The 27785-nt window shown below is 38.8% G+C and overlaps 1 protein-coding gene across 5 annotated transcripts; it reads right to left on the reverse strand.

Annotated features, from left to right (window-relative positions):
- Window positions 1-48: 48 nt before the first annotated feature.
- On the reverse strand, window positions 49-27785 carry GLO1 (glyoxalase I). Of its 5 annotated transcripts, none has more exons than XM_060162779.1 (7): window positions 27590-27785; window positions 15653-15735; window positions 12722-12862; window positions 11797-11864; window positions 10994-11083; window positions 8226-8361; window positions 49-1297 (listed from the first exon to the last, which is right to left on the reverse strand). In XM_060162779.1, the coding sequence occupies exons 1-6, from the start codon at window positions 27671-27673 to the stop codon at window positions 8273-8275; spliced, it is 555 nt and encodes a 184-aa protein (XP_060018762.1). In that variant the 5' UTR covers window positions 27674-27785; the 3' UTR covers window positions 49-1297; window positions 8226-8272. The 5 variants fall into 5 exon arrangements, with proteins under 5 accessions (XP_060018762.1, XP_060018761.1, XP_060018760.1 ...); XM_060162778.1 differs by having other exon boundaries at window positions 49-1312; XM_060162777.1 differs by having other exon boundaries at window positions 49-1354.

The raw sequence follows: 27785 nt of genomic DNA on the forward strand, positions 1-27785 counted from the left end.
TTTTGGTGTAGCCATTTTAATATTGAATATGGAAGAAGAAAGCAACAATTTTGGTATATTATGCTTTATTATTTCAAGAAAGGTAAAAACGCAACTGAAACACACAAAAAAGATTTGTGCAGTGTATGGAGAAGATGCCGTGATGGATCGAAGGTGTCAAAAGTGGTTTGTGAAGTTTCGTGCTGGAGATTCTCGCTGGACGATGCTCCACAGTTGGGTAGACCCGTTGAAGTTGATAGCAATCAAATTGAAACAATAATTGAGAACAATCAACGTTATACCACATGGGAGAGAGCGGACATACTCAAAATATCCAAACCAAGCATTGAAAATCATTTGCACCAGCTTGGTTATGTGAATTGCTTTGATGTTTGGGTTCCACATAGGTTAAGCCAAAAAAACCCTCTTGACCACATTTCCACATGTGATTCTCTACTGAAACATAATGAAAACGTTCTGTTTTTAAAACAAATTGTGATGGGCAATGAAAAGTGGATACTGTACAACAGTGTGGAATGGAAGAGATCATGGGGCAAGTGAAATGAACCACCACCAACCACACCAAAGGCCAGTCTTCATCCAAAGAAGGTGATGTCGTGTATATAGTGAGATTGGAAGGGAGTCCTCTATTATGAGCTCCTTCCAGAAAACCAAATGATTAATTCCAACAAGTACTGCTCCCAATTAGACCAACTGAAAGTGGCACTCGACAAAAAGCGTGCAGAATTAGTCAGCAGAAAACGCATAATCTTCCATCAGGATAACGCAAGCCCACATATTTCTTTGATGACCAGGCAAAAACTGTTACAGCTTGGCTGGGAAGTTCTGATTCATCCACTGTATTCACCAGACATTGCACCTTCGGATTTCCATTCATTTCGGTCTTTACAAAATTCTCTTAATGGAAAAAATTTCAATTCCCTGGAAGACTGTAAAAGGCAGCTGGGACAGTTCTTTGCTCAAAAAGATTAAAAGTTTTGGGAAGATGGAATTATGAAGTTGCCTGAAAAATGGCAGAAGGTAGTGGAACAAAAGGGTGGATATGTTGTTCAATAAAGTTCTTGGTGAAAATGAAAAACGTGTCTTTTATTTTTACTTAAAAACCGAAGGGACACATTATATACCCAAAATCAATTATCATGATTAGTACTATACTCCCAATAGGTATCATATGGGTTCAGCAACTATGGTGGAAAATATAAGCAGCCCCTCTTACCACCATTGCTCCAGTTATCTTCTTGGAGAATTTGTGCTTCCTATCCCCACAACTCCAGGTTCTGCTTGTCTAGAGGTCCTTCTAAAAAGTGAGACACTTTCACCAGGGCACACAATATGAGTCCCATTAATTCTTTTACTGTGGTAAAATATACAAAACGAAGTTTACCATTTTAACCATTTTTAAGTATACAACTCAATGGCATTAAGTACATTTACATTGTTGTGAAACCATCACCATCATCCATCTCCAGAACTTTTTCATCTTCCCCATCTGAAACTCTGTACCTATTCAACAATCACTCCCCATTTCCTTTTCCCTCCAATCCTTGGAAACCACCACTCTTTCAGTCTCTATGAATTTGACTATTCTAGGTATCTCATATAAATGGAATCACACAGTATTTATCTTTTTGTGTTTGATTTATTTCAGTTAGCCCAGCGTCTTCAAGGTTCATCTATGTTGTAGCATGTTTCAGGATTTCATTCCTTTTTAAGGCTGAATAACATTCCATCGTATGTATATATCACATTTTATTTATCCACTCATCCATCAATGGACATTTGGGTTGTTTCCACCTTTTGGCTATTGTGAATAATGCTGCTAACAAACACTGGTGTACAAATATCAGTTTGAGTCTCTGTTTTCTTTTGGGTATATATCCAGAAGTGGAATTGCTGAACATACGGTTATTCTATGTTTAGTTTTTTGAAGAACTGCCATACTGTTTTCTACAGCAGCTGCACTGTTTTACATTCCCGCCAGCAGTGAACAAGGGGTCTAATTTCTTCACATCTTTGTCAACACTTGTTATTTTCTGTTTTTGTTTTCATTTATATATAATAGCTACCTGAATAGGTGCAAATGGTATCTCATTGTGGTTTTGATTTTCAATCCTCTGCTCATTTTTTAACTGGGTTGTTTTTGTTGTTGTATTGGAGGAGTTCTTTATATATTCTGGATATTAACTCCTTACCAGATGTGATTTTCAAGTATGTTTTCCCATTCTGTGGGTTACCTTTTCACTCTGTTGATAGTGTCCTTTAATTTAAATTTAAATTTGTTTTAAATTTTAGTGAAGTCCAATTTGTCTATTTTTTTCTTTTGTTGCCTGTTTGTTTTGGTATCATATCCAAGAAATTACTGCCAAGTCCAATGTCATGCAGCTTTCCCCCATGTTTTCTTCTAAGAGTTTTATACTTTTAGCTTTTACATTTGTTTGATCCATTCTGAGCTAATTTTTACAGATGGTATAAGATAAAGGTCCAACTTCACTCTTTTGTGTGTGGATATCCAGTTTTTCCAGAACTACTTGTTGAAAACATTGTCCTTCCCACACTGAATGCTCTTGGTATCCTCGTCAAAAATCATTTGACATATGTGTGAGGGTTTGTTTCTGGGCTCTATGCTATCCCATTGGTCTATATGTCTATCTTTATGCCAGTATCATGCCGTTTTGATTACTGAAGGCTTGTGGTAAGTTCTGAAATCAGAAAGTGTGAATCCTCCAACTTTATTCTTCTTTTTCAAGATTGTTTTGGCTATTTGGGGTCCCTTGAGATTCCATGTGAATTTTAGTTTGAATTTTTCCATTTCTGAAAAAAGGTCATTAAGATTTAGATAGGTTTTTAATTGAATCTGTAGGTTGCTTTGGGATTAATCCCATTACTTTTAAGCTTTGGTTGCTGCCCTGTTACTTTGGACAAGAAGAATCACCATTCTGGCAGTAGCAAGTGACCCTTATCATTAGGAAGAAGTGGGGCTGCTGCTACACAATGGGGGCAGCTAGGAGTATGCTTAGCATCCATGTGACCCACTTAGGTGCCTGTTGGTATGCTCATGCCCAGTTTTAAAGGCAAATAGACAAGTGCAGCAACCCTGGCTGGTCTGAAAAGGACATGTCATCCAGGGGCTCAGACCCCTCAGAGATGACAGTCTGGGTCACTCCACCAGGGTCACCACCTATATACTAGCAGAAGTGCTAGCCAAGGATGGTTTTGTTTGTTCTTTTCCTTTAGGTATAAGGTTAGATTGAGATTTCTTATTTCCTGAGGTAGGCCTGTATAACCATAAACTTCCCTCTTAGAACTGCTTTTGCTGTAACCCATAGATTTTGGATCATTGTGTTTCCATTTTCATTTGTCACCAGATATTTTTTAATTTCCTCTTTGATTTCTTCAGTGACCCACTGGTTATTGAGTAGCATATTGTTTAGTCTCCATGTTTGTGTATTTTGCAGTTTTTTTCTTGTAGTTGATTTCTAGGCTAAGAGACTAGATCTTAATCATTCCCATCACAGTAAAGAATTGATTATTATGTGACATGATAGAGGTGTTACTAACCCTATGATGGTATCAAATCAACATACTGCACACCTTAACCTTACACAATCTTATGTCAATTAAAAAATTATAACATCTGCTTTTATCTTCTGAGCCTAGAACTTCCATTTTACTTATTTGTATGTATAATTTTAATATTCACTGGGGACAAAACTACCTTATAAACAGAAGGAATATTATTCTTTTATTCAAAACCTCCACGAGAATTGATCACCATTTTGGAAAATGATGTTTCCAACAGTAACATCATTCAATTTCTTTGAGTGACCAATAAAACACACCTGTTATCAGTATGCATTTAAAGTTGTAACACTGGTACTTCCCTGGCAGTTCAGTGGTTAAGACTTCGAGGACACTGCAGGGGGCATGGGTTTGATCCCTGGTTGGGGAACTAAGATTTCCCCATGCCACGTGGCGTGGCCAAAAAAATAAATAAGTAAATAAAGTTGTAACATTATAGCTCTTCAGGAATCATGAATTTAGTCTCTATTTTAAAATACCAAATAGAGTTATCAGTACGCTATTGAACGGTTTTACTTCTTCCATATATAAGAGAAAGCACCTGACTACTTCATTGTTTTCTAGTGTAGTAGTATCTGGGCATTTACATATTGAAATGCATATTTTATTAAAAATTGATTTATTTCTCCTTTTTATTACAATAAAGGCATTGGACTGATCCTTTTTGAAACTGTGTATATAGGTAAGTTATATATGAATTTTGTTTTAGGATAGTGGGTGTGATAGATGTAATAAACATTCCCATGTTATAATAAGGAGGGTTTGCTAAGTCTGGTATAGTTGAGAACCACAATCTCAGAACAAGTTCTTTGAGGGCAGGAAATGTGTTCTGATTTCTTACAGCACGCTTGCACCCACTAAGTTCTCAATATTTAATTTCACCCTGTTGCAGTTTCTGTTTCGCCTTTTCAGAAGCCCTTATTTGCTCCTCCATTCTGGCAGTTTCAGTTTGGATGCGGTGTCTACCCTCATGTAGGTAACTGCAGTAAATACGATCTAAGTCAGAGTGGTCTCAGTCCCTCTGTCAATGATTAGAGCCAAGCGAGTGACCCAATTCTGGTTTGAGACATAAGGAGAATTCTGCTGATGAGCTTTGAGAAAGGTTTTACACTCATTAAAGACACAAAAGGAAAAACAGGTTATTTTCTTTCACTGGACATTGTACAGTGACACCTGGAATCATAGTAGGCGTTTTTGTTTTTTTTTTAATTAATTAATTTATTTATTGTTGGCTGCGTTGGGTCTTCGTTGCTGTGCACGGGCTTTCTCTAGTTGCAGTGAGCCGGGGCTACTCTTTGTTGTGGCTCACGGGCTCTAGAGCGCAGGCTCAGTAGTTGTGGCACACGGGCTTAGTTGCTCTGCGGCATGTGGGATCTTTCCGGACCAGGGCTCGAACCCGTGTCTCCTGCATTGGCAGGCAGATTCTTAACCATTAGCGCCACCAGGGAAGTCCTCATAGTAGGCGTTTTTGATCACAGGTATTATTAGCCCCCCAAACAACTGCTGAGAATGACAGTTTGGCAAAGATAGAAGGAAACCAGAGTGCCTGATAGTTCTGAACCCTCTATCAACTAATTCCAGAACTTCTGAAGTGCTTGTTACATCTGATAGAGTTAGGACTTCTCTTTTTTTTTTATTTTGCAGTACGCGGGCCTCTCACTGTTGTGGCCTCTCCCATTGCAGAGCACAGGCTCCGGACGCGCAGGCTCAGCCGCCATGGCTCACGGGCCCAGCCGCTCCGCGGCATGTGGGATCTTCCCAGACCGGGGCACGAACCCGTGTCCCCTGCATCGGCAGGCGGACTCTCAACCACTGCGCCACCAGAGAAGCCCAGGTCTTTTCTTATTGTCAGCAGCATGCATCTTTACCGATATAACCCTCTTCACATGCAGTTGTGTTGCCAAGGAATATTTATATACACCGTACGCCATCCTGGTCAGAATGCTATATGGGGAAGCCGTAGCGATTCTCTCACAGTCATCAGCTCCTATTCAGACCATATGTATTATAACTGAGTCTCATGTAGGGTTCATGAGCAACTGATTTATTTTACATTAACAGTAAGCTATACAGTCTGGCTGTCCAATAATGGAAAAGAAGAAAACTTCTTGTGCTCTAATTCACCCTTTCATGTCACCGCTGCTCAGATAAATTAATTTAGAAGTGAATTGTTCTAATCCCTAGCAAGGCCCAGTGATACAATACATATTTTTTCAATGCATACAGGGATCAGATTTAAAGAGTAGCAAGGGCTATCTTTTGGCAAGTTTTCCTTAGCAAGTAGAGAAGGCTTCTTTCTGAGGAAAAAAGGTTTAAATGACTAAATTTATGAACCTAATAACCCTCCCACTTGGTAATGCTAGTACCCAAAATGTACCAGCACTGGTTTCCACGACTTATTTTTGGTATTTGTCTTCTCTTCTTCTCTGCACTTTTTCCACCAAAATCCTTTATCCATTTACTTTCCTCTTCTCATCTTCCCGACCCTTCCTTATCCATAGAAATTATGTGCTTTGCCTGATGTATAGAATTACAACTATTCCCAGTTCTCAATGAGTCTGCAAGCCCCTTCAAAAATCCTTGCAGTACTCCCCAAGGGCAGATTTTTTTTTTTAAAAGAACATGCTGGATAGAAGTTTACAAATTAAACAGTCTTTTCTAAAATTTTATTTTACTTCAGTCTATAAGTACTGCTTTTTGTTTGAACTGCTCGCATAAATCCATTCCATCCAAAAAGGAAATGAAAGTGCTTCTAGCAGTGTAAGCACAGTTGGCAAGGCCTATCCAAAGGTCTTCCACTAGAGTCCACAAAAAATCCAGATGTAGTTAAACCACAAACTGGATGTTCTTATTATCTGTGCCATAAGAGATTTTCAAAATCAGTTTGTTTTTTAAAACCTATCAAATGTCAATCATGGGGCTTTCCTGGTGGCGCAGTGGTTGAGAATCTGCCTGCTAATGCAGGGGACACGGGTCCAAGCCCTGGTGTGGGAAGATCCCACGTGCCGCGGAACAACTGGGCCTGTGAGCCACAATTACCGAGCCTGCGCATCTGGAGCCTGTGCTCCGCAACAAGAGAGGCCACAATAGTGAGAGGCCCGCACACCGCGATGAAGAGTGGCCCCCGCTTGCCACAACTAGAGAAAGCCCTCGCACAGAAACGAAGACCCAACACAGCCATAAATAAATAAATTTTAAAAATTTTTAAAAAAATGCCATTCACAGCAGGGAAGACCACTGAGCTGATTTCTGATAACTAAGTTATGTTATCACTGAACATAATTTATCCTAAATGATTACTGGCATCTGGAAGACCTTGGGGTAGGGGCTCTTCACAAGAAACACAAGCACCACTTGCACAGGGACAACCAGGCATCCCCAGAGCAGCCGCATGCTCCAGACTTCCTCCACTGCTTCTTCCTCACCGTGGTACTCAGGCTCGAAAGCTGAGAGGACAATGCTCAAACTCTTTGAAGGTTTTTACAAAGAACACTAGTGAAGGAGGTACTGTGAGGTACTAATTTTTTTTTAATTTATTTATTTTATTTATTTTATTTTTGGCTGCATTGGGTCTTTGTTGCTGCACGCGGGCTTTCTCTACCTGTGAGCAGGGGCTACTCTTCGTTGCTGTGCGCGCGTTTCTCATTGCGGTGGCTTCTCTTGTTGCAGAGCATGGGCTCTAGGCACGCAGGCTTCAGTAGTTGTGACTCACGGGTTGTAGAGTGCAGGCTCAGTAGCTGTGGCACACGGTCTTAGTTGCTCCGTGGCATGTAGGATCTTCCCGAACCAGGGCTTGAACCCGTGTCCCCTGCATTGGCAGGCAGATTCTCAACCACAGCGCCACCAGGGAAGCCCCAAGGTACTAATTTTTGAGGTATAATCTAAATACTAAAAATGATGATGAGATCTTGAGTCCTTAGCCTATTTATATTGCCTTGGATTCATTAAAGTTATTTTGCATGTCCAGCCTACTTTCTATCTCACAGGATACTGTGGAGGATTAAGGGAGATAAAGTATGTGACAGCCTAGTCCATATCTGCATACCCAGTATGTAATATTCCCATCCTCTTCCCCATCCCAAAATAAAGAGGTTAGTCCTTCAACTTTCAAAGTACTTTGTAATGAAGAAGAAATTAGTTTTTCTATCCACATCCTTGTCAGCATAATTCTGAATTTCTCCCAAGAGTAACTTTTCTTTTGTAAAATAAACTTTATACTATTTGAAATATACATGAAGCTTCATTTTTGTTTGGGGTTCTTTACTTCCCATTCTGAAATTACTTCTGAGGAACTGAAACCTCAGAAGGTAATCACAACAAAACATATTAAGTGGTTTTTTTCTTTTTAAATGATGATTCAAAGGCAGACTTGTAGACTTGTATCTCGTCAGAAGATAGAAGGCAAATGCAGCCTCTGAACGGAATTGTTCTAATTATTGCCTAAAAAAGTAGTTATACAACTACATTCAAGGACATAAGACAAAGCACTACTTTAAAACTAGAATGACTGAACAGTTAGGTGAAAAACATAGCTGAAATAGGCAAGGGAAATAGACTTAAGAACAATTTGAATTCAGACAATAATCCATCAGTCCTAGTTGCTTCTGTTAAATGAATATCTTGAATCACATTGTCTCCTTTTTTACCTTCCGCAATGTCTTCACTGAAATCTCAAAGCAGCATTCTCACAGAACTAAATAATAGTTATCATTTTGTTAGGATTCAAAATTTCAATCCAGTAGCCATCAGGATCTTGAATAAATGCCAGGCCTTTCATTTTACCTGTAAAACAAAATGATTTTCATTATTGAAAACACTTTAAAAAAAAAACCTTAAAAATTTTAAATACATTTTTTATTAATTCAATTTTTAATTTGCATTTTAGTTAATTACATTGTTTTGTTTATAGTTTTAACTTAAAAAAATTCTACTGTCGGTGTTGCCCAGATGCACGATTTTCAGAATGACATATTTTATCTTCTACACATAGCTGTAAACCAACTCTCCTGAAATAAACTGTGGGACTGGCTGCATCTTGTAAGTATCAGGTATTTATTTCACCTGCACATTATCACTTCATGCTACTAGTTGAGTAGTCAAAGAAATTGTCTTATTTTAAAGAGGATAAAGGAAATAGATAGGCGCTCAAGGGAGGAGGTAGCATGGCTTATCTACACAGCCAAAGGACCGAGGTGCTTAGGTCATACACTATTCTATGTAACCCAAGCTCTGCCAATCAGATTCTTTCTCCCAGGAATTCAAAACTGGGATTGAGAGGTTAGTAGGTCTAGTAGTAGAGTTCTTTGCTTAAATGGAAAAATGTGACCTTGGAAATTTATTTTGGTACCGAGATGCTGAAGTAGTTGACTCCTATCTCTGGCTCCTTTCTTCAAGATCAACCCCAGAGGAACACAGATTAAAAAAATTGGAAAAAAAAAAAAGTACAATGCCCCTGAGGTGATAGTTGGGGAGAGGAATGGTGGGGGTGGGGTAGTGACTGTTTTAACCTGCTTTGTGTGGAAGCGGGTACTTTTGGCTGGACCACAAGGCTGTGGGAGAATAAACAGGAGTTTTGTTAGTTTGGCTCTTACTTCTCCCAGTGCCTTGGGCATTAGCACCTACTCCCACAGGGTGGGGGTGGGGGGGGTTGAAACTACTGGTTCTAATGTCCTCGGGAGTAGATAAGGGCAGAAAGACAGGTGGGTACCAACTGATCTCACTTTCCCCACAACCAGGGTGAGGGAAAGACAATCCCAGAAGTGTCTCCTACTAATACTACTACTCCATCAGGGACAAAGTGGGGGAAAAGGATCTGACTACAGAATGTGAAGTATTCATTTAACTCTTATTTTCTCTCTCTGCTCAGCACATCTCCCTGAGAACATGTGGATTTTTAAGGACTGAGGTCTGGCCTTCCCCCATTCACACTGCCTGATGTTTGGAATAGCTAATGGTTTCAGTTTCAAAACAAAAAACAAAAAACCTCTGAGACCAAAATAATAAGAATTTGAGGAATATAACTATAAAACAAACAATGGATTATACATTCAAACAGAAGAACAAATATTAGATCAATGGGGACCAAGAACTATTAAGACATGTAAAAGCAACGAGGAATATTCAATACGACCAATACGAAACAAGAACAAGAAAATATTAAAGGAGCCCAGCAAAAATTCAGGATCAATATCATAATAGCTGAAATTAATTACATAATAGGTGAGAATACAGAAGATAAATAAAAGAACAGATACATCTGAGGAAAAATTAGCTAACTGGTATGCCAGTTTGAAGAAATCTCCCAGAAGGAAGGCAAGGACAAAGAAATAACAAATATAAAAAGCCTCTAGAACAAAACAGAAGAAACTATATGAAGGAACACAAATCAGATTTTTCAGCAGCAACACTGGATGGGAAAAATAAGACAATACAGATGTACTTTCAAGACTGAAGGAAAATAAACCTAAGATTTTACAGTCAACAAAACTGTCATTCGTATGTATAAAGGCATGGTTCTGGGACATACAGAGCTTCAAGAGTTTTGCCTCACAAACCCTTTAAAAACAGTTTTGGTTGAGGTACTTAATAAAGGAACAGAAAAATCTGAAAGATGCTGCAAGAGATCTATGGAGAAAAAATATATACCTTGATATATTTATTACCTTAAAATAAAAAGCCAAAGCCAAAGAAAAAGGAAAAATAAATCAATACTATCCCAGCCTGAGTAACAGCAACATAATGGAGGTAGAGGGAAGCAAGTTCTTTCCTTACTAGGGAGGAGGATATTTGGATATCAAATCTCCTAATTGAAAAAAAAAAAAAAGGATTGAAATGAAACAGTGAAATATTTCAAATGAAAACTAAATAATAAATTATGGTGGCAAAAACAGATCTAAATAAAATAATTATAATACATGTAAATCCAACAAAATCCAGATATATACTATGTCAAGCGATATATCTAAAACTGAAGGACACGCAAAGGTTGAAAAAGGATGAAAAAAAATTCAGGAAATTATTAACTGAAGAGACTTGGTGTAGTTACATTAACAGCAGATGAAACAGACTTTAAGGAACTTACTTTTTTGGGTGGTTAGATATACCCGAGAGAGCGAAAGCTGGTGGTCACTGAGAGAATGGTGGGGTCAAGGGGTGGAGAGAGAGCCTAGGTCCTTGACAGCTCTCTAGATCCTGTGACTAGTCCCATGTGAAGCCACCCTAGGTGCTGCCTTTCAGTTCCCTGAGATAACTAGGTATTCTTCCAATCATTTCCCTTCTTTCCTTAAGCTGGCTGGAGTAGAATTCCAAGTTACTTGCAACCAAAATGATTTTATTACAACAGTACCCTCTGTGGGTACTTAGTAAATGTTATATAACTAAACATAGGCCTGAAGAAAACAAGTAGCAGACTCACCATCATCAGGTTTCTTCACAAATTTGACTCCCAGTTCTTCAAATCTTTTACAAGCACCGTGAACATCAGGAACAGCAATTCCAATGTGACCTTAGGTAATCACCCCCAAAACAAGGCAGAGAGAAAGAAGGAAAAATTACAACAGGGTACCCATGTGCCACAAGTGGCTTCCAAAACTAGTTTATTTCAAAACATAAGGCATCTGAAAACAGACTGAATCAAGCTGGTTCAAAACCTATAATACATTAAAGAACAAGAATCTAACTGGCTGGGTATAATAAATTAATTAGTTGCTCTGAATTATACATTATTTAACATAGCCCAATACTGGCTCATAAATAGTTTGATCTGTTAAGAATAACCTACAACACAAAAGAGTAACCATTTACTCATGCTTAATGGGCTTATTATTGATACTGACTACACAGCAGCCAATTTAAATTGGTAATACTCTTGTTTTGGTTGAGAGATTTGAGATCAAGGCAGAAGTGTATGCTGGCAGAAATCGGGATTATTATTAACCATCATTTTTGTTTTTCTGTTTTTTAAATTAAAACATCTACTGGAAATATAATACTGAAACTGAAAAGTAAAATCATTGTGAGACAGTAAATGTAAAAAGTTTAGACTGAGATGATGAAATTAAACAACTCCTAAATAAAATTATTTGTGGAAAATAAAAATAACCATACTCCTAACAAATTGATTATACTTAATGTTTTAGATTGCTTACAATCATAAATAGGTACACGTGGAAAAATCACACAAATCCATGTTTATTACACACAAATAGGCAAACATACCAAATCCCCGAGGGTCTGAATTGCCACTGTGGTAACTCTGGGCCTCATCATCTTCAGTGCCCCAATTGCTACAAAAGGAGGAAAAACATAATTACAAGTGACCTGGAGAACAGATATTCTGAAAAGAAAGCTGCAACAATCTTTGAAATCTTACCATGTATATATGCTACTTAATATACTTGGTCTAATCTCTGTTACTGTAAATATTAAGTTTTCAACTATAGAAAGAGCAAATGGGCAAAGAATGACTAAGGAGACAATAAAACTAGGCATCTGGATAAGAACAATAATTATAATAATAGCAACTATCATTTCTTGTGCTAAGTACTTTATACTTCTTTAAGTCCTCAGAACAGCTCCAAGGGCTAGATCTGAGTATCTCCATTTAATAAATGAGACTGCCACTTAGGGAGGTGATATAACTTGTTTAGGGTCGCAGAGGTATTGTCAGAGCCAAAACTCATGTCTAGGTCTTTCTGATTCCAGGGCTGTTTTGAATCAGGGGACATATTAAATCACACACCCTGAAACAAATGCTCTTTTGATAGTTTTTAGCGGGTGCACAGAAAACATAAAGAATAAAAAAGAAAGAAGGGGAATGCCAATTTCAACAAAAATACTGAAATTATGAAGACCTTACTTACAGTACCTAAACATTCATTAGCTACCGTTTGAAAAATATCTTGCCATTTCAGTCTTATATTCTCTGTCTAAAAGGCAAATGATCTCACTTGCCCTATCCATGCCACAAGAACAATACAAAGACCATAAGATCCATATAAAATACTCAAACATACTGTTACAAGTTGAAAGTGATTAGGTAGACCTGGTTTGAATTAAGCTGATAAGAAAGGAAAAAAAGTGTAAAAAAAATAAGCTTCAAAAAAATGTAGAGTATATAAACAAAATAAAAACTCATACTCACTGTGTCAGTTCAAGTGTAGCTTTTCTGGAGAATGCCCATGCTACTCTTTCATCTTTATCTTTTGGGATGTCATTTTTATCCTCATAAGCCAGGAAATAGAGTGAAAATTTCATAGTGGGAAAATCTAATTTTTGGAGTAGTCTGAAATTAAACAACAAGTCTGAATCAATTAACAATAGGAAAAGCTGATTCATACTAAAATCAACATAACAATATTCAAGTTCTACTAAGAATAAGAGCTGTATGTGGTGAGGCTGGGTTTTTTTGTTTTGTTTTGTTTTTTGCGGTACGCGGGCCTCTCACTGCTGTGGCCTCTCGCGTTGCGGAGCACAGGCTCGGGACGCGCAGGCTCAGCGGCCATGGCTCACGGGTGTAGCCGCTCCGCGGCATGTGGGATCTTCCTGGACCGGGGCACGAACCCGGGTCCCCTGCATCGGCAGGCGGACTCTCAACCACTGCGCCACCAGGGAAGCCTGGTGAGGCTGTTTTAATAGAAAAAGCAAGGAAAATCAATTTGAAAAAGTCTAATTTAAAAATATTTATTCATCTATATATATCAGTGAAATAAATTTTTTTTTTAAATGGAAACTTTTGGGCTTCCCCGGTGGCGCAGTGGTTGAGAGTCCGCCTGCCAATACAAGGGATGCGGGTTCGTGACCCAGTCCGGGAAGATCCCACATGCTGTGGAGCAGCTAGGCCTGTGAGCCACGGACGCTGAGCCTGTGCGTCCGGAGCCTGTTGCTCCGCAACGGGAGAGGCCACAACAGTGAGAGGCCCGCGGACCGCAAAAAAAATAAATAAATAAAAATAAAAATGGAAACTTTTGTAATTCATCAATTCTTCAAATATAATGAAACTTAGTTGGATTTATGGTACTTGCTTATAAATGGCAAAAGGTATCTTCAAAAGAAAATTTTATTTATTTTTAGTGAAAAATATAACACATCACACCTTATTGTTCTTTCAGCTATACGACATTGAGTTAAAGAAAAATAAATTTATTGAGTTCTTACTATGCCAAAACTCCTAGGAAACTGAGGATAGGTGTTAAGAGAGAAGGACAGATTAATATCACAAAAGACATGAATGTCAACAATAAAGTGGTTACAGTATCAAATACTGCAGAAAGGTCAGACAGGATTAGGTCTGAGAAGAGGTGAGCAGATATGGAAAGGTCCTGTGAGGGCAGTTTCAGCAGCATGCGACAGCAGAAGCTGGAGAATGGGAGGTGAGCAAGTGAAACAGTAAGTGCTGGTCTACCTGTACAGATGGTCATGATGACGGGAAGGACAGCAAGAGAGCGGAGGGCAAGAATTATCCTAGAATAGAGAAGACTTAAGCTTTTTTGTAGGTTGAGGGGAAAGAGCAGTGGAAAAGGAGAGACTGATCATGAGAGTGCGTGATGAATTATTCATCCTGAGGTTCTGAGAAGATTCACTGAAGTTGTGGCCTCTAAACTGAGTTTAAAGACGGTAAGATTATTTTGCAAGGAGTAGGGTAGAATGAGGATACACACAATACAATTTTCTTTAGATTAGGGAGGATTAAATGCTCAAACACGACCTCATTCAAAATCAACGAGAGGGAATCGTTGCAGCATAGCAAATGGAAAGTTTCTAGAGTTCTGTTCCAAATCTTTTACTTATTACTGTCATGTTATATGCCTTGGCCCACTAAGAGCTATGTACTGACTCATCACAAATAAGATTTACTCTAATTTGTTTATAACGATGTATCAAACACCTCAAATACTCCAATTCTGAAAACTATCTCTGCACCTACCAAAGCAGACGGACCAATCAGATGGGAAATGGAACACTTGAACCTGTTTTAACTTGCTTTTCTCAGCTCAGCATATCTTTCAATATAATGTCAAGTTGTACCCTAGTTGGGGGCTCTTTAAAAACAAGGTCAACGTTGGAGTTGATCAAACCTGGATTCAAATTCCAGCTCTGCCATGTGCCCACTGTGGAATCTGGGGTCATTAAGTTAATGTCTTTAAGCTTTGGTTTCTTCCTTCCATGTAAAATAGGGATATAAGCTATCTCATAAACCTACTGTGAAGACAACGAAATGAGATATAAAGTGCCTGGCAAATAGCACGTGTTCAGTAAATCTGGTTTCATTCTGCCCTTTAAATATGTCATAAATACATACAAAACTACTTTTTCTGGAAAGAATTATAAGAAACTGTTAACAGCAGTTATCTTTGAAGAGGACTGGGGGACGGAAGCTGTCACTTTTCACTTTGTATTTCTCACAATTGGTCAGATTTTCTAACATAGACATATACTGTATTACTTGAAGTTTTCTCTCAATGTCAATGGAGGTTATCTAGGCAGTAAATTAAAGATTGTTTTATTCTTTATGTATCTATATTACCCAAAACAAATAAAAACCCTCATGTTATTTTGGGAAACAAATCAAGAAAAAGAAATATGTCTTAAAGATTATAAGATCAGTGAATATTACCTATTCAGCAAAAGAGAACACATCCTATAAAAATGGAATAGACGGCCAGTTTACCTAAAACTTAGAAAATGAATGAGTTTACCTAAAACTCATTCATTTTCTAAGTATTGTGTCTTAATAGCTATATCTTTTCTGAAGTAAACAAGAGGCTAAAAGTGGCCATAACATCAAAACAGTCTGGACACATTAAGGATTTAACTGGCAGCTCTTAGAGAGAAGGGAGTCAGAGAAAATGCAAGTATTGGTGTCATGTTGCCCAGTGAGCCTGGCTGGGATAGAGGAGAGGAACCTGACAGAACCCCTAGTCAGTCAAGCCTAGTCCCAGACTCCTGGCCAAAAGGACTTTTGTGACCTTTGAAGCAAACTTTAATCCATTTTTACAATGGATCTGAAAACATTCCCTATATTTGCAAAGCTATGTATTTAAACATTATAGGCACCAATAAACAGTTTACTTACGTCATTCCAAGAATTCTAGTATAAAAGTCCAATGACTTCTTAGGATCCTTAATTCGCAGCATGGTCTGCTGCAAGAGAAAATCCTAAAGGGAAACAGTATATATTAAACACCTTTAACTTTTACTACTTGTTATCAACACTAATTTTGCTTCCTGTAACAAAATACCAACAGTCCACCATTGCAACACACTGTTTAAGAAGAAAGAAATTTTGTCCCCTCAGTCCATCATGGCTTTATTATTATTAAATACCTGTGTTCAGTCCATAAAGGCTATGTTCAAATCCAGGTACCTTAGTCAGAGAGGATTTTTTTTGTTGTTGTTTTGTTTGTTTGTTTTTCTTTTCTGTAGACTCTGTGCCAAGTGCTGTAAAACAAGTTCAACAACCCTGTTTATCCTATCCCTATCCTTATCCTATCCTAACCCTATACCTATCCTACAATCTTTCTAAGAAGCAATTTGGATCTGAAGAGTCTTTAAAAGTCTTAAAGAGTTCATACTCATCGATCAAAATGTTGCTCTTCTAAAAATCTATGTAAGGAAATAATTAGAAACTTGGACAAAGATTTATGTATAAAGACATTCATCACAACATTTACACAGTAACTATGGTCCAGACACTGTTCTAAATGATTTACAGAAATTAACTTATATAATCTTCACAACTACTCTCTGAGATAAGTATTATACCATCCCCATTTTACTGCTAAGAAAGTAAGTGGCAGAGAAAAAACTGCAGTGCAAACAGTTTGGTTCCAAAGTCCTTGCTTTCAACCACCTTGCTAACCTACCTCTAACAATGAAGAAATAGATAAATTATGACACAGGCATAATAGAATATATGAAGACATTTAAAACGCTGCTTTAGAAGCACTTGGACATGCCCATGGTATATGACATACACGTTATATGTCAATTTTATCTCAATAAAGCTGGAAAAAATAGTTTAAAAAATGGAAAGATACACCATTTTTCTGACTGAGAAGACTTAACATGATAGATTATTTCTAAGAAAACACAAATATAAACTCTAAAATCATTTTTAACTTGTAAAAAGGAGTCTATACATGCCAAAAAGATTAAAAGTATATTCAATGTTAGTGGAGTTATTCATAAAAAATAGAGGTGTGTAAATCCTTTGTTGCCAAAGTATTATTTGGACGATATAAAAAAACAAGCAGGGCTTGCTTTTTATAAGATGATCAAGTTATTCTATGCTCAGATAACAGTTTTCTTTTTATCACCAAGATATTCTGCTAACTCTCTGTAACAGAATACCTCTGCTACTTTTGATAAACACTTGAATGATCTTGGAAAAATGTTCCTTTCTTTAAAAGTTTCTAAAAATCACTGTTTATTGCTATGGTTCTAAAATATTGTTTGAAATAAATATATCTTGCATTTAAAAAAGACTAAAGTTGATGTCTTGTCTCATGAGACAGTTCTTAACTTTGTCTTTTCCTTATTATGCTCTAAATTCAGAATAATAAAAGATGTCTTTTATGCTCAAACTACCTTTGGGTTTTCTGGGATGATTACAAGGTAACAAAGATTTGCTCCTTTGCCTTATAAAAAGGAAGAATGATAGAAATAATCAGTCTTTTGTGAGGGTCGGGGTGGGCAATCTCCAAATCTAATTAATTTAAAACTACTGTGAAAAAACTTTAAAGGTACAATCAGGGATATTTCTAGTACATGTACTACGTGCCTACAATGTAATCCTGACAAAACTATAAAAAGTGGAGCAGGGAGTGAACCAAAGGGTCAAAGTGAAGGTCCCTTTGAGCACCTCTAAATGGATTTTCTGGTATAAGATGTGAACTCAGGTAAAGCTTCATTTTTTACCTATGGATGGCCAATTGCTACAGCACCATTTGTTGAAAAAATCTGTCCTTTCTCCACTGAATTGCTTTTGCATCTTTGTGAAAAATCTGTTGGGTTTATTAGTGTGAGTCTATTTCTGGGTTCTCTACTCTTTTCCACTGATCTATATCTATCTCTCTGACAATACCATGGAGTAATGATTACTGCAGCTATATAGTGAGTCTTAAAATCAGGTAGACTGATTCCTTCCACCCTATTCTTTTCAAGATTTAGTTATTCTACTCTCTTTGCCTTCCACATAAATTTTAGAATAACCTTGACTATATCTAAAGAGAAAAGGTTTGATAGGGACTGTGTTAAACATGTATACCAATTTGTGGAGAACTGACATCTTTGCTATGCTGAGTCTTCCAATCATGAACACAGTATGTCTCTCCATTATTTAGATTTTGATTCCCTTTATCAACGATGTGTAATTTTCAGCATACAAATTCTGTACATGTTTGATAGATTTATACCTAGATATTTAATTTTGTTGAGCAATTGTAAATGGTATTGTATTTTTAATCTTGGTGCTCATGTGTTCTTTGCTAATATATAGAAATCCAATTGATTTTTGTATGTTTATCTTGTATTCTGCAACCTTGCTGAACTCACTTACTAGTTCCAGGGTTTTTAGACTCCTTAAGATTCCTATGTAGACAATCATGTCATCTGCAAATAGGGACAGTTTTATTTCTTTCTTCCAATCTGCCTGACTGTTATTTCCTTTTTTGCTTTACTGTACCAGCTGGAACTTCCAGCACTATGTCAAATAAGAGTGGTGAGAGCAAACTTGCCTTGTTCCCCCAAATTACGGAGAAAGCATCACCATTTAGTATAATGTTAGCTCTTAAGTTTTTCATAGATGCTCTTTATCAAGTTGAGGAAGTTCCCTCCCATTCCTATTTTTTCTGAAAAAACAAAAGTGTTTAAATCATGGTGTTGAATTTTGTCATGTGATATTTCTTCTTTAGCTTCCTAATATGGTGAGTTACTGTGATTTTTTTTTTAATACTGAACCAGCCTTGCATACCTGGAGTAAACCTCACTTGATCATGGTATGCAATTCTTTTTATATACCACTGAATTCTATTTGCTAATATTTTGTTAAGGATTTTTACATCCATACTTATGAAAGATATTGGTCTGTAATATCTCTTTTTTTTTGTACTGTCTTCACCTAGTTTTGATATCAGGGTAGTATGACAGCTTTGTAAAATGATTAAAAGTGTTCCTTCCTCTTCAATTTTCTTGAAGGGATTGTGTAGAATTGATGCTAATTCTTCCTTAATGTTTGGAAGAATGCTCCAGTGAAATCATCTGGAACTGAAGATATTTTTTAAAAAAGATTATTATGAATTCAATTTCCTTATGTTATAGAGCTATTCAAATTATTTATTTCATATGGGTAAGTTATGGTAGTTGGTGTTTTTCAAGGAATCGGTGTATTTCATGTAAGTTGTCAAATTTATGTATGTAGAACTGTTTTCAGTATTCCCTTATCACCCTTCTCTTGTCTGCAGTCCGTAGTGGTATCCCCTATTTCATTCCTGATATTGGTAATTCGTGTCTTCTCTCTTTTTTTGTCAGTCTTGATACAAGTTTGTTAATTCTGTTGGTTTTTTTCAAAGAATCAGCTGTTTCACTGATTTTTTTTCTAATTTGTTTTAAATTTCATTGATTTCTGCTCTTTATTATTTCCTTCCTTCTGTTTGCTTTGCGTTATTCTGCTCTTCTTTTTCTAGGTTCTTGAGGAAGAAACAAATTCTTGATTTAAGACATTTCCTATTTCCTAATATATGCATTTAATACTATAAATTTCCCTCTTAGCACTGTCTTAGCTGAGATGCTCTTTTCATTTTCATCCAGTTCAATGTAATTTTTAAAATTTCCCTTGAGACTTCCTCTTGATCCACGGATTATTTAGAAATGTGTTATTTAGTTTCCAAGTTTTTAGAGATTTTCCTGTTATGTTTCTGCTACTGATGTCTAGTTTGATTCTACTGTGGTTGAACATGCTCTATATAATTTCAATTATTTCAAGTTTGTTGAACTTAGTTTTAGGGCCCATGATATGGTCTACCTTGGTATCTCTTCTTGGTGCACTTGAAAAAGAAACTATACAGGCATACCTCAGTAATATCATGGGTTTGCCACCACTGCAACAAAGCAAAGATCACAATGAAGAGTCACACAGGGACTTTGTGGTCCAGTAGTTAAGACTCCACGTTCCCAGTGCAGGGGGTTCAATCCCTGGTCAGGGAACTAGATTCTGCATGCTGCAACTAAGAGCCTGCATGATGCAACTAAAGGAGCCCGCATGCTGCAACTAAAAGATCCCGCATGTTGCAACGAAGATCCTATGTGCCACAATTAAGACCCGGCGCAGCCAAATAAATAAATATTTTTTAAAAAGTCACAAATTTTTTGGTTTCCCAGTGCATGTATGTTTACTCTATACTGTAGTCTATTAAGTGTGCAATAGTACTATGTCTAAAAAAATGTACATACCTCAATTAAAAATACTTTATTGCTAAAAAATGCTAACCATCATGTGAGCCTTCAGTGAGTTGTAAAGGGTACTGATCACAGATCACCATAACAAATATAACAGTGGAAGTTTGAAATATTGCAAGAATTACTAAAATGTGACACAGAGAGAATCAAACAGCAAATGCTGTTGGAAAAATAGCACCAACACGCTTGTTTCATGCAGGGTTGCAACAAACTTTCAATTTGTAAAAAAACCCTAGTATCTACAAAGTGCAATACAAACAAGGTATGCCCGTATTCAGCTGTTACTGGCTGCAATATTCTATAAATCTTGATTAGATCTTGTTTATTGATGGTGTTGCTGAGTTTGTCTATATCCTTGCTAATTTTCTGTCTAGTTCAATCAATTGTTGAGAGAGGAGTATAGTCTCCAACTAAAACTGTGGATTTTTCTTTTTCCTTCCATATATCAGTCTTTGCTTCACATATTTTTTGCAGTTCTATTGTTTGAGGCACACACATTTAGGATTGCTATGTCTTCTTAGTCAATGGACCCTATTATCATTATATAATGTACTTCTCTATGATAACTGTCTTTGCTCTAGAGTCTACTGCATTTGAAACAATATAGCCACTCCTGCTTTCTTCTGATTAATGTTTATATATCTTTTTCCATCCTTTTAGTTGCCTCTGTCATCACATTTGAAGTGAGTTTCGTGTAGACAGCATATAGGTGGGGCATGTTTTTATTTTTCTTTCAGTTTTATTAAGATATAATTAACAGACAGTATTATATAAGGTTAAGGTATACAGCATGACTTCAACTTACATATGTTGAGAAATGATTACCACAAATTTAGTTAACACCCATCACCTCACAAATAGATAACTTGAGGCATGCTTTTAAATCCACTCCACCAATATCTGTCTTAATTGGTATATTTACATCTAATGTAATTATTGAAATATTAGGGCTTAAATTGGCCATTTTATTTTTGTTTTCTGTTTGTCCTTTCTTTTTATCTTTGCCTTCTTGTGGGTCACTGGAATTTTTTTTTTATAATTCCATTTTGATTTATCTATAGTGTTTCTGCATACACTCTTTGCATAGCTTGTGTGTGTGTGTGTGTGTGTGTGTGTGTGTGTGTGTGTGTGTGTGTGTGTGTGTGTGTGTGTGTGTATACCACCATGTTATTCCTAGGGTCTCAAGGTCCCTAGCCAGTCTGCCATTCTCTCTGCTTTTCAGAGTCCTCCTGTTTTTGTTTTATCTAAGCACAGCTTGTTTTATTGCATTTCACTTTGTTGCAGTTCACAGATATTGTTTTTTTTGTTTTTTGTGTTTTTTTTTTTTACAAAGTGAAGGTTTGTGGCAACCCTGTGTCCAGCAAGTCTGTCAGTGCCATTCTTCCAAGAGCATTTGCTCACTTTATGTCTCTGTGCCACATTTTGGTAATTCTCACAATATTTCAAACTTTTTCATTGTATTTGTTATGGTGATATGTGATCAATGATCTTTGATGACACTATTGTAATCCTTTTGGGGTGCCATGAACCATGCCCACATAAGATGACAAACTTAATTGATAATTGTGTGTGTTCTGACTGCTCCACTGATAGACCATTGCCCCATCTCTCTCCCTCTCCTCGGACCTCTCTATTCCCTGAGACACAATATTGAAATTAGGTCAATTAATAACCCTACAATGGCCTCTAAGTGTTCAAGTGAAAGGAAGAATTGCATGTCTCTCACTTTACATCAAATGCTAGAAATGATTAAGCTTAGTGAGAAAGGTGTGTCAAAAGCTGAGACACGCTGAAAGCTAGGCCTCTTGCACCAGTTAGCCAAACTGTGAAAGCAGAGGAAAAGTTCTTGAAGGAAATGAAAAGTGCTCTTCCAGTGAACACACAAATGATAAGAAAGCAAAACAGCCTTATTGCTGATATGGAGAAAGTTTTAGTGGTCTGGATAGAAGAGCAAGCCAGCCACACCATTCCCTCAAGCCAAAGCCTGATCCAGAGCAGGGCCCTAACTCTCTTCAATTCTAGAAGGCTGTGAGAAGTGAGGAAGCTGCAGAAGAAAAGTTTGAAGTTAGCAGTGGTTGGTTCATGAGGTTTAAGGAAAGAAGCCATCTCCATAACATAAAAATACAAGGTAAAGCAGCAAGTGCTGATGTAGAAGCTGCAGCAAGTTATCCAAATAGCTAAGATAATGAATGAAGGTGGCAACACTAAACAACAGATTTTCAGTGTGGATGAAATAGCTTTATATTAGAAGAAGATATCACCTAGGACTTTCATAGTTAGAGAGAAGTCAATGCCTTCAAAGCTTCCAAGGACAGGCTGATTCTCTTGTTAGGAGCTAATACGCTGGAGACTTGAAGTTGAAGCCAATGCTCATAACCATTCTGAAAATCCTAGGGTTTTTAAGAATTATGCTGGGAACTTCCCTGGTGGCGCAGTGGTTAAGAATCCTCCTGCCAATGCAGGGGATACGGGTTTGATCCCTGGTCCGGGAAGGTCTCACATGTCGCGGAGCAACTGAGCCAATGTGCCACAACTACTGAGCCTGTGCTCTAGAGACTGCGAGCCACAACTGCTGAGCCTGCATGCCACAACTACTGAAGCCCACATGCCTAGAGCCCGTGCTCTGCAACAAGAGAAGCCACCGCAAGGAGAACCCTGTGCACCGCAATGAAGAGTAGCCCCGCTCACCGCAACTAGAGAAAGCCTGCATACAGCAACGAAGACACACCACAGCCAAAAATAAATAAATAAATAAATAATATATTTTTTAAAAAAAGCTACAACAGTGGCAAAAAAGTTTCTTGACTTTGTGTCCTACCTTTCAAATTCTCTTTCTAGTGATGAACACACTCATTTCTCTAGAACTGTTAGTAAGGAGCTTTACATATTAAATCTTACTCAGAATCAAAATCAAAATCTCCATTGCCTCTACCACCTTCCATCTTCAGAAAAGGGAAGTTTCAATCTTGCAGCCATACCTCTAACCTCAGCTCTGGTTTTACATCTCCATCCAGTCTACTCAACATTTCCACCTGAGTCAAAATATCAAATTAATTACAGCCCAAATAAATATTCCCTCCTACATCACCAACAGGGAATGCCTCTAGAATGCCTCTAGAATCTGACTTGGGTGTCAGCCCAAGTCAGACCCCTGAAGTCTTCTCAGATTCCTTCCTCGCCACTCCCTCTGTAATCCAATCCAAGTGTCCCATCAACCTGACTGCTCAAGTCCCTCTGGAATCTTTCTCCTTGCCTTTCCAAAGATCACTACTACCTGGCTCATGTCCTCTCTACTTCCTGCCTAGACGACTGTCAAAGCCTGCCTGGTCTCTCTGCTTCTTGCAGGCTAACCCAAATGCAATCCAGAGTGATCTTCCTATAATGGTACCAGACTGATCTTTCTATAACAAAAGGCCAACTGTGTCATTTCTAGGTTAAAAATCAATCCTTCAGGCGCTTCTCTGGTGGCTCAGTGGTTAAGAGTACGCCTGCCTATGCAGGGGACACAGGTTCGAGCCCTGGTTCAGGAAGATCCCACATGCCACGGAGTGGCTGGGCCCGTGCACCACAACTACTGATCCTGCGCTCTGGAGCCCGGGAGCCACAATGGGAGAGGCCGCCGCAGTGAGAGGCCTGTGTGCCACGACGAAGAGTGGCCCCTGCTCGCCACAGCTGGAGAGGGCCCGCACACAGCAACGAAGACCCAATGCAGCCAAAAATAAACAAATAAATAAATAAATAAATAAAATCTATTTAAAAAAAAAAATCAATCCTTCAGTGGTACCTCACAACTTTTAGAAGAAAGTCCCCAAAGGAAGCACATGCAGTTGCTGCATACTTGTCTAACTTCATCTTTTATTACCACTCCACTAAACTGGTCACCTTAAATGGTTTTGATTTCATACCTTTAGCAGTTAAAAAAAAAAGAGCATGCCCCATCATAAACGTATATATATTTTAATTGTATACACAGAGAAATATACATAAATTAATAAAATAAAATAATAATAATAAAGCATATATTTAAAAAAACATATTTACCAAACAGAAATCTTCATAGGATGAGAAAAACAAATGAACCAAGTGAGAATGTTCATATTTTCTTTGAGCATCCCAATGACTGTTTTATGTACCTTCCCCTTAACTCCTATTGCCTGTAACTTCAGTCTCATTGTATACCTGTAGGTCCCTGCATCAGCTCTCTGATGTCACCGTGCTTTTATATATACTACAGTTCTCTCTGCCGAGAACAGTCATTCATCCATCTGGCCATTGTCCTTCTTCCTTCCTTGCCATTCTTTCTTCCCTCAACCCCTACCCGCAACTCTGCCTAGCTACCTCCTTTGATTTGGTAAAACCCAGCTTAAGTGTCGCCAACACTGAAAGTTTTCCCTGACCTCATCATTTACCACTCAGATGGGAAGGGACTCCAAATAATTTTATCAAAGGACACTGATAGACAGTAAAAAGAATGTATTTCAGGAGATCACTACTTGGGAAAAGAAGCACTTGGCCTTTGAAGAAAGTTAGCTAAGTAAGACAGCCCAGAAGGTGGTGCAGCCGTACATTCTTTGGTCTGCCTTTATGACAAAGATGCAAATAATCAACAAACAAGTTGACTTTCTATCACTGCTGTTCTCTCTTCTTTCCAAACCAGGCCCTCATCACTTTTCTCACCTTCTGGAAGAGCCTTTTAGGTGTTCTCATCACCTCCAGGCTTGGATCCCTCCAATCTATTCTGTAGAATGATTTGAATCCCTCAGTGATTCCCCACTAACTATATAAAATTCGATTTTCTTAGAAGTAACATTCTAAGCTCTCTCCATGATCTGGCTCCAACCTACCATTCTAGTCTTCTCCACCACTGCTCCACCACTTAAGATAACTTGAACGTGAACCAAAAACAAGGTAACTCATTTCTCCAGAACATGCTCCACATTGCATCTTTCTGCCATCTCACCACATTTTTGCTCAGATGTTTCCTCCCCCTAGAATGCCCTCCCATGTAACCGTCCCCCATGTGATGTTGGGACCCCATCCATCTTTCAAGGCCTAGACTCACCCCCACCTTCTGCTTGACGCATTCCCTGATATCCACAGTTGAAATACAACCTTGAATTGTATTGCTTTTCATAGTTTAAAGATCATAGATACATTTTATCCTTATAGCAGCTTTGTTTACACCCTGCTAAGATCACTATAGCCAATGATAGAATTGGGGATTCAAACGTAGGTCTTCAGCCTCCAAATACCCTGTGTATACCACAGATGCCACCTTTGAAAATCTCTACTTTCTGCGCTCCCACAGTGCTTTATAATTTCAAAAGCACATAATCCCAGTTCCATCGTATGTTAGAGTTGGTGTATGTTTGGTGAAGGGAGGAACTTCATCTTGTTCATTTGAATGTCCCCCAAGGTATCTACCATGCTCTTTACATATAGCAGATGATCAGTGATCAGACTGAATTAATTCATTTAGGTTTTCTATTTTCTTTCATGTCAAGTTCCAAAATTACTGCTGTAGTCAGTACTCTAGAAGCACAATAGGGAGTGTGGGTTCCTCGCTAGGCAAATTACTCAACACCTCTGTGCCATTGTCTACTTATATATAAAACGGAGATAATTTTGCCTTCCTCACAGGGTTGTTGTGAGGATTAAATTAAGTAATGTACTTAAAATAACAAACCGGGGCCTGGCACACTCAGTATATCCCAGCTGCTATTATATACTCCATTTTATGTCCCCCATACGGTGCTTCTAGGGTGCAAAACAACTAATCTCAAAAAATAATTACTGGGACTTCTCTGGAGGTCCAGTGGTTAAGACTCCATGCTCTCAATGCAGGGGCACAGGTTCGATCCCTGGTCAGGGAACTAAGATCATGCATACCACATGGCATGGCCAAAAACAAAAAAACCTTCTAATCAAGAGAAATTGACATAAATTAAGAGTGTGTAGGACTTCCCTGGTGGCAAGAATCCGTCTGCCAATACAGGGGACATGGGTTTGAGCCCTGGTCCGGAAGATCCCACATGCCGCGGAGCAACTAAGTCCGTGAGTCACAACTACTGAGCCTCTGCTCTAGAGCTGGCGAGCCACAACTACTGAGCCTGCGAGCCACAACTACTGAAGCTCGCACGCCTAGAGCCCGTGCTCGGCAACAAGAGAAGCCACCACAATAAGAAGCCCGTGCACCGCAACGAAGAGTAGCCCCCCGCTCTCCGCAACCAGAGAAAGCCCACTTGCAGCAACGAAGACCCAACGCAGCCAAAAAAAAAAGGTGTAAATTAAGAATGGAAAGAATTGTACTCAATCAATTTTATCAAGCTCTCCTTCAAATATTTTTTTTAATAGTCCAGTATATAAAATGCCCAGTTACCTGGGAAATTAATTTACACTGAATAATCTATATTATGTGAAATAACAAGGTATTAACATTAAAGAGTATAAAAAGTAAGATTAAGTGTGAGAGGAAATGTATATATTTACTTCTTCCCTCTTAATTTTGCAGTGACTAACATTTTTCCTAAGCTAAGTACTACCAGGTGCTAGTCAAAGGATTTAGCAATTAGAAGTATCTGACTCTTCACCCTAAAGGCAAAGAGCAAGAAGGGACTAAAGTCACCAACCGGTCTTAGAGGTCTGTACAAAGCACATATTCAAACTTCAGGGATTTTAGAACTTCCCCAGTCAAATGAATACATACAAAGGCGTTTTCTGACAGTGATGAGTACACTGGAGTAAACCCCCAGAGCGGCTGCCAGGTCTGATCTTGACAACGCCCGGAGGCACCACACCTGAGTGAGTTACAATGACTCTCAGTATAGACCTGTTAAGCAAGCTGAAGGGCTGAGAGCCTTCATATGCAACTGGTCATTCCTCTTACTGGGTCTCAGCTGCAAGGAGATGGTCTGTGAAGGAATTTCCAAGATTCCCTTCGGATCTAAGCTCCATGATTCTGCCAATCTCTCCTGGGGCCACCGAGCAAAGTGCGCCCGTGAGCAACCGGAAAGGCCAAACCCAAAGGGAAATTCTGGGCGCGGCTAAAGTCAGGAGCTATCAGATTGGTTTGGAGGAGTTAAACGCGGAGCCAGGACAGTTACAGAAAATGATCCCGGCTGGGAAAAGCCGGCCCGTAGACCTTCGAACGTAGACTGGAGTTCAGAAACTTCTTTTCTTACCCTCCACCTCTATTGCCCTGGGGAACACGCACACCCACAGACATGAGCTCTGACCCTGGGTTAGCCATGGTTTCCTGTTACCGTCCCAAATCAAGCAAGTTAAAGCAAGCAGGATCGCAGTCTTTCAAACAACTTGAAGAAACGGACCCTCTCCAGATCCCCCACTAGACACCACTGGCCCTCTTCCCAGCCCACTCCGATCCGCCCAAGGCGGGCAGAGCTGCAGTGGTGGTAGGATGGGGTTCGAATCCAGAGTTCGAATCATCCAGCCCAAGCGAGGCCTGGTTGAGCCCGAGGGACTGCTCCCTCCTTGGGGTCCCAGTCGCGCCACGCACGGCAGGCCCCGACTCTGGAGAATTAGGTTCTGCGCCCACCTTGGTGCTGGGGTCCGGGTCTTTGCAGCAGCCGAGGGCGGCCTCATCGGTGAGGCCGCCGGACGCGGGCTGCGGTTCTGCCATGGCCGTACTGTTGTAACGCGGACGAAGGTGGCCAGGAACGCAGCAGCTACTCTCACTCTGCCGGCCGCGAAGCTCCCTTCACCAGCGCCCGCAAGACCGCACCACGGGGTGG

Source organism: Lagenorhynchus albirostris, chromosome 10 (assembly GCF_949774975.1).
Source record: "Lagenorhynchus albirostris chromosome 10, mLagAlb1.1, whole genome shotgun sequence".
Lineage (NCBI taxonomy): Eukaryota > Metazoa > Chordata > Mammalia > Artiodactyla > Delphinidae > Lagenorhynchus > Lagenorhynchus albirostris.

Bases quoted from the DNA above. Each gene is read 5' to 3' on its own strand.
- GLO1 (XM_060162779.1), bottom strand. From the start codon at position 27,673: ATGGCAGAACCGCAGCCCGCGTCCGGCGGCCTCACCGATGAGGCCGCC. The intron at 12,863-15,652 runs GTAAGTAAACTG...GTTTAATTTCAG, and splicing joins ACTAGAATTCTTGGAATGAC to ACTACTCCAAAAATTAGATT. The intron at 8,362-10,993 runs GTGAGTCTGCTA...TTTGTTTTACAG, and splicing joins TGTGAAGAAACCTGATGATG to GTAAAATGAAAGGCCTGGCA.